Below are 13123 nucleotides of genomic sequence, written 5' to 3' on the forward strand. Positions count from 1 at the left end.
CAGGGACCTAATCTTAGCATGTGATGCGTCCCCCTACGGAGTGGGTGCTGTGCTTTCGCACAAGATGCCTGATGGGACAGAGAAACCGCTGGGGTTTATGTCACGAACTCTGAACTCAGCTGAAAAGAGATATTCACAGTTAGACAAGGAAGGCTTAGCTGTCATTTTTGGAATACAGAGGTTCCACAAGTACTTGTACGGGCGCAAGTTCTCAATTACGACTGACCATAAGCCTTTGATTACACTTTTCCATGAGATGAAACCAGTACCCAACATGGTCTCACCCAGAATCCAGAGATGGGCAGTTCTGCTCAGAGCATATGAGTATCAGATACTCTACAAGCCGGGTAAGCTCCATGGTAACGCGGATGCACTCAGCAGACTTCCGGTGCCAACGGTGCAAAAAGAGGATGAGAAGCCTGAGCGAGTGCTGATGTTAGAACACATGGCTGATACACCAATCAATGTGTCACAGGTCAGGAAGTGGACAGCAAGAGATGTCACACTGGGTATTTCTCAAAGTCAAGAGCTCGTCCTTCATAGAATGCTTTCTTTCAAGTCGAGTGCTAGAGAGACAAGGCTACACACCTTCCCAGTACCCTCTCCAGCCGTCAAGATCACATGCAATGGAACAGCCTAGCGAGTGTGGAAGTGCACGTCAATTGTGCACGGTTCCGGCTGCGCGCTTAATTAGAACCGTGGAAATTGTGCTGATTTTACAGGAGTTCCGACAACTGCGGCTGCACCTTCCTCTAAATAAACTTTTTGGAGTAGCCTACAGTATTTCCACATTCGACTTGGTCTTCACATATCACAATCCGTAGTTTATAATTATGTTAGTGTCAATGGAAAGTTATACCGGTAATTGGCAACAGCAACGGTAATGTTAAAGTTCTACAAAGTTCGTATTGGGCGAAGTTCTGAGATAAATTAATAACAAGTCTATCACAACTTGTTCATGCACATTGATATGCATTTATGATGAATATGCACAATAACTTGATATAAATGCCTGAGCATATACGATGGCATTAACAAAACACTTGATAAATCATATTTAGCCTACATTAACACGCACTGCTTCTTTGCATGTACTTTCCATCTCCCTCTCTATCTTTTTTTTTTAAACCGCACCGTCAGAAAATTTCTAATTGTTCATACGCAAAGGATTGTGGGTTATTTCTTCACTCCGAGGATCCATCGATGCATCCTCAAAAATTCTCCGAAATTCTCAGAACGAAGGACTCAGTACTTGTTAGAATTTGAAAGCATCCTTGACTTTGGAACAGTGCTTGACGAGATTTGATGACGTAACGTCCTTGAAAAAGTGGCTTGGAAGGAGCAATCCTTGACTTTGAGAAGCACCCACTGTCTCAAGTCCACAACTACGTCCTGAGTGGATGGCCTGAGATAAAGGACCCCCAGCTCATGCCATACTACAGCAGGAAGCTGGAACTGAGTGCACAGGATGGGTGTATTCTCTGGGGAGCCAGAACAGTGATCCCACAGCAGGGACGAGTTGCCCTCCTGAAGTCACTCCACCAATCACATCCAGGCGTTTCACGCATGAAAGCTCTTGCTAGGTCATATGTATGGTGGCCACGGATGGACCAGGACGTAGAGAGAGAGGTGAGCATGTGTGAGGAATGCCAACAGAATCGAAAAGCTCCACCAAATGCTCCACTGCATCCATGGGAATGGCCTGAGAGGCCATGGTCCCGCATCCACATTGATTACGCAGGGCCATTTTTGGGAAGAATGTTTTTGATCATTGTTGATGCCCATTCAAAGTGGATCGATGTTTACCCCACAAATAGCTCCACATCGCAGATAACGATTGAAAAGCTGCGTCACTGCTTTGCTGCCCAGGGACTCCCACAGATAGTAGTGTCTGATAACGGTAGCTGTTTCACAAGCTCAGATTTTGACCAGTTTATGACACAAAACGGGATCCAGCACATAACATCTGCCCCATTTCATCCATCCTCCAATGGATTGGCAGAACGCGCCGTGCAGACTTTTAAGGAGGGGGTGAAGAAACTGAGAGGAGGCAGTATTGAGACCCGCGTTTCCAGGTTTTTATTCAGCTACCGCATCACACCCCAAGCAACAACAGGGCTGTCGCCAGCAGAAATGCTGATGAACAGAAGGCTCAGATCAGCTTTTGATCTGCTGAAGCCGGACATCAAGTCCAAAATACAACAAAGACAGTTGAAACTGTAAATGACCACTTTGGAGTAATGTATGCTGTTAATGAAATAATTCATGAAATAATTATGGGTGGTTGATACTAATGTGCTAATGTTAATGCTTTGTGTAAATGTTTTAAAAACTTATTTGCAAATGTGTTGTATTTTGTATGTGCCTATAATTGGCCGGATTGACCAGAAATGCTGTACACCTGTGACGTTGACATGTCCTTTTGGTGCCGCCGTAGTTTGCACAAGGGGAAGAGGAGCTTTTTAAAAGGTAGCTGGCGGGTATGAATGGTACGCAGCTGTGTTTGGGCCTACATGATTTTACCAGATACGTTTGTTTCACTGATGAATTTAAATAACTTGACGCCCGTTTCATGACGGAAGAAAGGACTATTGTAATTGCATTCCTTGGTGAGCGCAGCGAGGTACGATACGTTTTCATTCTTAACTGTTTGCACATACGTGTGGTCTATTTTGCTGTGTAATTTAGTAATGTTTGCAGTCCTAAATGTTTTAATATATTGACGTTTGCATTCGTGGAAATGAGTGTGTGAAATGTTTGTTTGTATGTATGTTTTCAATGCCGTTTTCACGGTGCTAAGGTGACGATGGATTAAACGTCATGCTTGTTTGGCGAAGTAAATAAAGAACACCTTTATGCATCAGTCGAGACTCTCTTTCTTGGATCCAAGGGCTGCTACAGAAACAAAAAGAAAACCATGACAAAACAACCCGACTGAGAAGGTTCAGTCCTGGAGATGCGGTGTATACAAGGAACTATGGCCTGGGACCAAAATGGGTGCCTGCTACAGTGGAGTCACCTACAGGTCCTGTTTCGTACACCGTCATTTTGGGAAACGGCCAGAGGATGAGGAGACATGTCGACCAGGTGAGGGCTCGTCATCCAGAATCCTCATCGTCACTGGACAAGCAGACAGAACCGCCGGAGGCCAGCAGCCGGGAGGATGAACCTGGAACATCAATGCATCAGCCAAATGCAGAGCCGCAGCCTCCTGATGAACAGGGGGAGCAGCAGAGTGCAGTCCCGGAGAGACTGGACTTACCTGTTAACCCACCAGCAGAGCTGCGCCGCTCTGCCAGAGAGCGTGTGTCACCTCAACACTTGGAAGACTATATTAGATAGTAGTGAGATCTGATCATGTTCAAGGAAAGGCAAGAATGCGCCTTATGATCTCACGGAAGACAGGCAGTCTACCCTGTACTTCCTTAGTTTAGTTACACAAAAACTGTATCATGTGCTACAAAATTCCCATCTACTGTATGAGACCAGTTGGAGCAGTTTCATTTCTCTGAGATTTTGAGTTTCGGGTAATCACAACCATTTTGTTTGGGCATAGTATTATTGGGCTAGGTCCAAGTTTCATTTGGCTTTTCAGTTGGACTGCCTGAAGCTGTTTGGATAATTAATTTGGATACAGAGCCAAGACCATCATCAGTCTTGAGAAAAACAAAATACCTATCTCTTAACTATTGCTGAGCGCTGTCCATTGAAAGCAGATTAGCCAATAACAGGCACATGCATCTTCAGCCTTTTTATTTGCGTCATTCACGCAGTGTCCATGTGTATAAAGGGAGGGAGGCTACGGAGTACACTAAACTAACTACCATTAACATGCACGTTCTCAGCAATTACTGGCAGATACATAGGCTAGAGCACAACAATGAAATGGTTTGCATACCCCATAGTCCGCTTTTTTTTTCTCTCAGCAAGGCTTAGAGTCTCCTCTTGAAGCCTTTTGCATGTCTAATGACACAGATGAATAACAGTTACACAAAGTTACACAATAACCACAAATTGAAACCATTTACAGAGGACACACCTTCACATATCTTGTAGACAATGCCCGATGCAGTGTGGAGCTTTTTTTCTCATTCCAGGCTATGGCATGCAATGTGAGCATGTCCACACGTGCTGTTGAGAGTAAATGTTGAGTGAACGACATGCAATAATAATAATAATAATTATAAAAATGACATTAGAAGAGAAATACTACAATCACCTCCTTTCGACATATACGTCGTCGTTAAGGCACAGCGGGAGAGGTAGCTATTCACTTGCTCTACTTCCTCCCCCGCTGTTGACCCGGCTCCTTCTTGATTCTTTCCACTCCATGTAATCTAGAAGTAACAAGACATGTAGGGGATAATGAATTGTCCACCGGTCAAAACGTTAAGACAGGAAGAACCAGATCCTGACACACAGCGGAGAGACGTATTTTCCGATGATATAATATAAACACTGAATATAATAAACATTCAACATACCTCACACTTAGTGGAATGGGCAGTGGCGTAACAAAGTAAGTACGGGCCCTGGTGCGAAGTAGCCATTCGGGCCTCATCGTGATATCATCTCTAAAAATGTATTTGGTCTGTTAGGCCTACATGCAATACACATTAAGGGTGACTTCAATTCTCTATTCAAAGGACCTCTGGAAACGAAGTAGTTTAGTAGTTACATATATATAATGAAAAACACACGGCTACATAGGACCATTACATTCAAAATATATATATTAATAGTCTGCAGGCCAGTGTAATCTAATATTACTGCATTAACATCAACTCGCATGGAATTATGGGAACACTCAATGCGCTGAAACTTCTTCAACCCTCTGCTGAAACTGCAGGTGTAGATTGCTTGCTTATAAACTCGCACTGCGCGGAAACTAAACTTCATTTATCCTAACTTATTCATCCGTGCAGAAACCAAATAAAATCATTAATATGCATACAATACCCAATAGCCTATGCGTGAATTAGGCCGTGAGCCTTTCGTTGTGCAAAATCGTCAACGATGTTCCCAATATTTAATGCGCTGGCTCTCGTATTTTCAATGGACAGGATAGCTAACCCACTGAGCCTCTCCTGCCCCATGCTGCTCCGTAGGTAAGTCTTAATAAGTTTGAGTTTGGAAAAAGCTCAGCTCAGGCAATGTAAGAAACAACAGAGTAGTAGGCCTAGGCTACATACTTCCCCGAATGTGGATGTTACATTGTCATAAATAGCCTAATCTACCACCAGCAGCATTTTGGCAAGTTGAAAAATATATGTTAGTGTTAGTTCCCCTTGCTCCTTACGCTCCTGCCGCTTCTTGCAGCCGCTTTTGTGTTTGAAGGGCATTTTGCTCGGAACGATGACTGAAATGTGCCGCCGCACTATCCATTCAAAAAATCGCAACAAATTACTTAGCCTACCCAGAAATCCTTGCTGTATCTCAGCAGAAAGAAAGATACTCTGGCGAAACAGTATGACGACAAGGAAAGATGGTAATTTGATTTAGCCGTTTTTATTTGATAGTTTGATTGTTAATGGTGAAGTTCTAAAAAAAAAAAAAAAAAAGCCAGGGCGGTAGCGACGGGCCCCGGGAAGTCACGGGCCCTGGTGCGACCGCACTGGCTGCACACATTATAGTTACGCCACTGGGAATGGGCCGTAGCGTGCATGACACTGAGGAATGGCCGGCTTGATGTTAGCCCCTGCAGATCGGGAAGGATGTTTGCACATTTGTGAGACGTGGTCTGGCAAACAGACGTTCATTTTCACGTATTTGAAAAAATGCCCAGATCCGCTCATTGGGTGCCACGGATGTCTATCAAATAGCTCATCATGGTCTTGCTTTCCCCCGTTTTGATATTGGTCCCCTTTCTCAGTTAAAAATTAGGGCGGTAGTTTCCAGACTGCCTTAGCAGCGTGAATGAAATCACCGCGCAAGGCAGGATGGGAACACCCAGGCTAATGCAGGCCATCCATATGTCAACATGATTTCATAATAATGGCTAAATATCTTGCAGATGCTTTCCTCAACATCGAATTTGAAAACTTTTCCAAATCGACTTTCCCAGTCAAAGACCAAATTCAGCATACTTTGAAACATGAATTAGGTTACATTGTATCAACGTGAAAAATAATCTAATAATAATTAACATATATTTGAACATATTTTACCAAATTCCACTTGAGGATCAAGACTGGCTGCAGGAAGCTCCTCAGCTTGAAGGTGATTCTCAGTGTGGTTGTGTGTAACTACAACAGTACACAGAGGAATAGAACCAAGTTAAACCACCAATGCATACTTTTTGGAATCTACATGTCTAAACATTTCAAATGGGGGGGGGGTCTCATGTATAAACTAAATAACAACAGTACTTAGGTGAAACAAATGGAATTAATAATACAATTAACCCACAATTAACCATTTCACATGGTTCAACCCCATGATAATGGGCTCATTATCTGGATACAAGTACATGTCACTCTTGTTCTGTGGTTCTTCCTCCATTGGCTCTTCCACACTTTCCTCCCAATCCATTTTCTCCTGCTCACTTTCCTTCTGTTCCATTTCCTCCATTACAGTAACATGGACAAAGGACTTCCTCTTTCGTTGGTATAAGGCCATCATCCTCAACCTGTACCGTGGGTGTACTGGCAGTCATCCAGAATACTGCTGGGCTGAAACACCCACACATCTGTGGCTCACCAGCAGAAACAGGTCAGTGACCTGCGATGGACCTCAGCGTCGTTCTGATGTGACCTGATGAAGTTTCCTTGTTGCAGGCACAGGTTTTAGTGGTTGAGAAATTAATGCAACATATGGCTGCATGTCAGCTTCTGTGATGATGTAGAGCTTATTAGTGCTGCAGAGATTTCTACTAACCATCTCATAGAAGATATTCCCATTAACAATATAATTCCCTCGCAGTAATGCTGTCTGCAGTCCGTTTCACAGTTCCTCCAATGCCGTCTGGCGCTCCTTTACCATGTGAGGTGGGGAAGAAGTTCCAGGTGGTTCTCTTGAAACCCAGAGTTAGAGGGGCACTGCAGAGGAGAGAAAAAAAAATCTTCTCGCTCTTGTATTGCTTGCTGGGACCATCTGACCAAAAGTGAATATTATCAATTTCTGGAAACCGTAAACGAATATTTGCAGGACTGGTTTCATGTGAGTCCAATTGGCAGGCGCATCTTGTCGCTTGGATTCTGACACTGTGCAAAAACCTGTCTTCTGTTCTTTTGTACATGCCAGTGTGCAGTTTGAGCTGTGGAAGATTCTGACCAAAATGGCATGACTGCACTTTAGAACTATAGGCCTACTTGCATTTCCATGGAAAAGTCCACATGCACAACTACTGTGCTATCATTACACTCCTCAATCATGCTTCTGTACTCCCTGGTACGCTCTGGTTCTGAACTGAGCACACATGTGTTGCTGTTTCTGTTTTCAGTTTCATATTCAGTCTTCATATTGTTGGAGAAGCTCTCCCACCGTGCCACTTTGCATGACAAGTCTTGTGTTGAAGTGAAGCCCATCTGCAGTTTGATCCTGAACTCGTTCCCATTGCTGCCATTCAACAGGGGTCTGGTTTTGCTGTGGTGTGGGAAGTATTGTCAGTCGCTAGCCTAGATATAGCGAGCTATACGAAACTGAAACAAAGTCACAAACTCTGTAGAACCTAACTCCACATTACGGTTTCATTTACAGTAGGCCTAGGCCTAGCATAAATAGGAACCGACTGTAGGCCTATTGCTCACAAATATACTGTAGTGTAGCCTACGAGAATTTGAACTTGCCTGCTTTGACTTCACCTGCCAACACTAACGTAACGTCAACGCATCCCTGAACTTGAAACTCTTCCTCTCCGATCGCGACAGCTTTCAATCACAACGAGTTCTAGCCACGTTTAAAGTGGTAGATAAACCAGTTTGTCCTGGCGGGCTACATCCCACTGCCCATTCACTCCCTGAGAAGCCGGCTTCCCTAAATGCGATTTTGGAGCGTTTGGTGAACTTTGTGATCATCACCAACATTTCCAGGTCCACAAATAATTCCGCTACTTTTTGATATCATCCGAATGTAATGTTGATTTATTGCATAGCCAGCCTACTTACTACTTCAACACCATTGACTGTAGCTGTCCAAACTGTGCAGTTAATTAGCCTAACGTTAACTGTAACAGTTCAACATAAACACAACAATGCGCTCAACGTGCGTGTGCGTTTCTACGGGAACATAGTAGGCCTATATGCTACACTGGTCCCCAAATGGCGGCCCGCGGGCCAGATCCGGCCCGCGCACAGTGTTTTTTTGGCCCGCCACGTCAAGTCTGAACAAAGGTAAACAGTCATGTTGGCCACGCGTGATTAGCGATCTCTCTACTTCAGTGGGTTACAATATCTGAGTCATTCACTTTTCATACTGTTCGTATCCGACGTCCATGTCAAATTTATTCCAATTGATTACAAATGCTACAATGAAACTCCATCTCATTCTCAGGTTTTCATTGCCTGTCCTCACAGCACGCATAAGCGCACAGACAAATGAGCAGTCAATTTCTAGCTGAAGTAACCGCTGGAAGTGGCTACAATACACTCGCGAAATCCTTCTCGTTTTGATTACGTTAAATCCGTGTCAATAAACCACTGCTAATATTAATGCACAGTTTTTGCGAGAGCTACTTTATTAATATTTGGGAAAGTGATAAGGGGCTGCCACTGCTCTGCTGAAGTGCCACGACAGCGCAGCACAATGAGCTTCAGAAACAATCACGACATTCAGACTACCCCAAAACGTTAACGGAATTCTCCCGAAGCTCCCGATTAGCCACTCAGGGCCTGCATTCAAAACATTAAAGAAATTAATTTAACAGATCATGGCAACTGCATGCAAGGTTAACTAGGCCTATCATGAGGTTATTAAAGCTGGTTCAGAATTAGTCATTGAATCAAAAGCTTTACTTTGCAAGATAAAAGTCTAATCTAACAACCTGTTCAAATATACCAGAATAGAGGAAGTTGCATCTAGCAGAGCTCATGTTTTTTCTGCTGATCTGTACCACCCACTTTCAAAAAGCCTCCAACACCCATGGGTGGATGTCCACGTGGGTAATTGTCCACAGTTTGCCTCTGTTCACATCAGGCACTTAGGCCTAGATAAATGTGTGGCAGCTGATAATGCTTTAAGTTTCATTCAGCAAATGTGTACAATTGTTTGTTTGCTATTAGTAATAATACATAGTTTTTAACCTGCCGTATCACACAGATTTCGGGGGGGGGGGGGGGGGGGGATTTGTTGGCCCTCAGCCTCACTTGCTGTACAGAATTTGGCCCTCGGGGAAAACTAATTGGGGACCACTGTGCTACAGAGTCGTTATAGGCGCTAGACCCCCAAACCATAAATGGCCCATTTTACCTGATGGCCCATTTTACCTGATATCACCCCTATGTTATGCCAAATTGCTTTGTCTGGTGAATTAGCCGATATTTCCTCAGAACCTTACCTGACAGAGTCAAGTTCTTGTTCTTGTGGGTAGACTTGTTTTGTTTCAATTCATGAATGAGTGCATTGTGGAACAGCAGATTTTCTTGATGGAGGGGTTTTTGAGTTGGCTTCCCCGCAGCAGCTGCTCTGGTTTTTTTTCTAGGTGATTCTTTAATTGTTCAGCTTGTTCTCGTAACAAACACTTTTTCATTTTGTTCCTATCCTTTTTTACCTCTTGACATTTAATTATCATAGCTTTCATCTCCCTAGAGCATCTTGCTCTTGTTTTCTTTCTTTCCCTTTCTCCTGCTATAGCCGGCCTACTTCGAGTTGGCTCGTGTATGGCCTGATCCATTGGACTGTCTGGTGGAGGTTCTGGGTGATCTGAGACCTTTCTCTTAAGTTCTCTTGAAACTTTTTGTCTATGACTGTATAAAGGCTGAGAATGAAATAACATGTAATTTGGGAATGTCATACAAAACCATGCAGTAAAAACACACAAAACCACGTGTATAGTTTTACACAAAATGGAAATCCTATCGCTTAAAAGTAAGAAACAAAATCTGCCTTATCTCACTGGGTCCAGGAAAATGCCAAAAAAGGTGTCACATCATGTACAGTACAGCCATCCTCCTTCCACTAACAAGTGCGTGTTGCAGACTGTATATAAGGGTGGGAATGAACCTGTCTTCCATCAGACTTACCTTTCAACAACTCTGCCATGTCTCTCCGCATCGCAACACTTATCTTTGCCCTGCACTGCCTGACGGCATGCAATGGTAAGTTCATCTCACTGTCTGATTTAATCTGTTCACCTGTTTCTTAATCCTGTGGTTGTTTTTCATCTTTCTCTGTTCTGCCCTCCTGACTCAGCTACCTGACTACCTACTGTACCTTTAACTGTTTTTCATTTTTCTTGCAGCATATAGTTGTAAACAGGTCCCTGGTAAACTGATGCAAATTGATGCAGGGGTTGGAGAGGTGATAGGGGTGACCCGAGATCACGATATCTTCACACTGTATGAATCATCATGGACACATGTCGCAGGCAAACTGAAGCATGTCACTGTGGGCCCAGCAGGAACCTGGGGAGTCAACAGTGGAAACAGCATCTTCAAATTGGTTGCAGCTAAGTGGGTGCATGTACCTGGTAAGACCAACTTCACCACTGATAATATATTGAATAGTGGGGAAACAACCAAATTGTTGGATGCAGCCATTTTAAGAGTACAGTTTTCTGACAGTGCTGGCCCTCAAAGAGCTGACAGTGGCCCATTGAGTCATTTTTCATTCTGACGCTGGCATGGCCCAATCAAATATTTTACTTGCCATATACCCTTTTTGGCTGAACCAGCAATTAAATAGCTGACAGCGGCCCATTGGTTCATTTTCCATACTAGTGCTAATATTTTGAGACCTCTTGAAAGATCCAAAACTATCATAGGAAAGCATAACACAAGGCAACTTCTATGGCATTGAATGCATACATACTTTTAGTGGATTGTCTGCAGGGAATGTGTCTGACCAATCATGGTGGGTGTGAAAAAAGGGTGTTTTTTTGTTGTTGTTTTTTTTGTCCCAGTCCAGCCCTGAATATGACTATGTCTCTAGATTTCATACGGATTCATCTATGTTTCATACTGATTGTTTCAGTCTCTAAAGGCTGTCAAATTCATGTATGTTCATGTTTATAAAGTGCATACCATTGTGTTTGATGTCTGGGATTCTAATCACTTTTTTGTCAAATTCTGCTAATTCATTCTGGTTTGATTCCTGTATATTTTTTACAAGCATGTTTCCTTTCCTGGGAAAATAGACAATAATAGTGATTCTGTCGTGTAGGACTCTTGAAGCAGATTGATGCTGGTGGAGACCAGTTTGTGTCAGGAGCCAATCATCATGATACTCCCTTCTGTCTCCCAATGGACAGCACGGTCGGCTACACTGGAGAAAACAGTGGCGTAAACTGGATCAGCATTGCTGGGAAACTAAAGTACTACAGCTGTGGCCCTTACAGCTGCTGGGGTGTTAACAGTCAGGATCAGATCTTTGTGAGGAAGGTAAAGGTTGGACAGGACCACTTGGGGAATGATCAATAAGCAAAATTAAAGAATTGATTTTTCTCATCCACCTTTGTTGGATCCTCTAGTGGGTGACTTCCAGTCATTGTCAGGGAGTTGGTAACTGGCAGCATATTCCAGGATCCTTGTCTATGATTGAGGTGGGAGGTGACGGCTCTGTCTATGGAATAAATTCTTATGGAAACGTGTTCCGCAGGTTTGTCTTTACGAGCTTGTCTGTATGGAGAGTCCTGTTATTTTCAGGCTGCAAAGTATTTTTTTATACATCCATTAATTATTTTCCCCTCAACTCAAATATTTCGTCATGTGGTGAAATCTATTGCAGGGATTCCGTATCTCGCTTTAAACCTGAGGGTACACGCTGGACCTATATTCCTCTCTATAGCAGTCAGGTGAAGCATGTCTCCTATGATACGGGTCATCTCTGGATCATCCTGAGGGATGACAACATCTACGACTGCACTGTCTGAGCGGTGCTCTTCCACAGAGGCAGCCCTGCCGCATGAACCCTGCAGCTTCATTACTCAATTCATTAGCCTACTGCAGCCCTTCATTATTTTCACTGCGGCTTTTGATATGCTTGCAATTTGAACAGCAGCCTAAATAATTATGCTGTGATTCTGTCAAAGTATCTATTGTGTAGATTGAAAACAACAGTTTTCAGACTCAGTTAGAATATCCTGAAGTGATGCTGTCTTTGTTTGTTTTTTCCTGCAATCTGTAAAATAATCATAATGATAACTAAGTAATATCTGATGTCTTGTGATTTTGGTGATTAATAAAGCATATCATAAAGATGACATTTCACCTCTGAAGTCATTTCAAAAGCGCTTTTGCACACCTCTTTTTTAGGACAGGTGCGTTGGATAAGGTAAGGGTTACCAGTGATGGGCTACTTATTGAAGAGGTCCCGCACACTGTTCATTACGCATGCCAAAACTTTATTTCCCACGGTTTCTGTCAAACAGACCTTCCTCAATTAAAATTCCTCTCTGATGTCATAACTCATAATGCTTGCTTATTTTAACAAGTAAATACACAGTTGGAACAAACAGATACAATCTTATTTTATATTTTTTCATAGGCTATACCCGAGTCCTGATAAACCAGAATAACCTGGAGCCAGGGCTTGAAATTAGCACCCGCCAAGATGCGTTCCCAATAAAGTGGAGTAAATAAAGTTTGCTTCAAATAAAAAAGAATCACACATTGATACATACAGTAGCCTACACCAGGGTATGAATAGGATCTAATTATACACACACAGGTACGAATAACATAGCCTACATTGATATTTGTAAGGTGTAATAGCCTTTGCCTAATACATATAAATATGAGTTGACATCAGTTGTGCCTATGACATCTTCAAAAGCCTGGTAATTCAGGCTCAGATAGGTTACTGTTTAAAGGCCTGAACCATGTTTAAAAAAAAAAAAAGACTTTTGTAGATTGGACAGTCACACGCCCAAATTATATTTTATGAGAAGAGTAGCCTTTACATGTGATTCGTATGATATTCTTTAGTCCTTATGTAGGCCTACCCACACACACAGACACACATACATGCA

General features: G+C 42.9%; 1 protein-coding gene across 1 annotated transcript; it reads left to right on the plus strand.

Annotated features, from left to right (window-relative positions):
* Window positions 1-3066: 3066 nt before the first annotated feature.
* On the plus strand, window positions 3067-12242 carry LOC134078040 (fish-egg lectin-like). The gene is made up of 5 exons (XM_062533668.1): window positions 3067-3304; window positions 10397-10624; window positions 11317-11525; window positions 11624-11751; window positions 11881-12242. Exons 1-5 carry the CDS (start codon window positions 3067-3069, stop codon window positions 12023-12025), a joined length of 948 nt encoding a protein of 315 aa, XP_062389652.1. The 3' UTR covers window positions 12026-12242.
* The last annotated feature ends 881 nt before the right edge of the window (window positions 12243-13123 follow it).

The sequence above is a fragment of the Sardina pilchardus genome, chromosome 4 (genome assembly GCF_963854185.1).
Source record: "Sardina pilchardus chromosome 4, fSarPil1.1, whole genome shotgun sequence".
NCBI lineage: Eukaryota > Metazoa > Chordata > Actinopteri > Clupeiformes > Clupeidae > Sardina > Sardina pilchardus.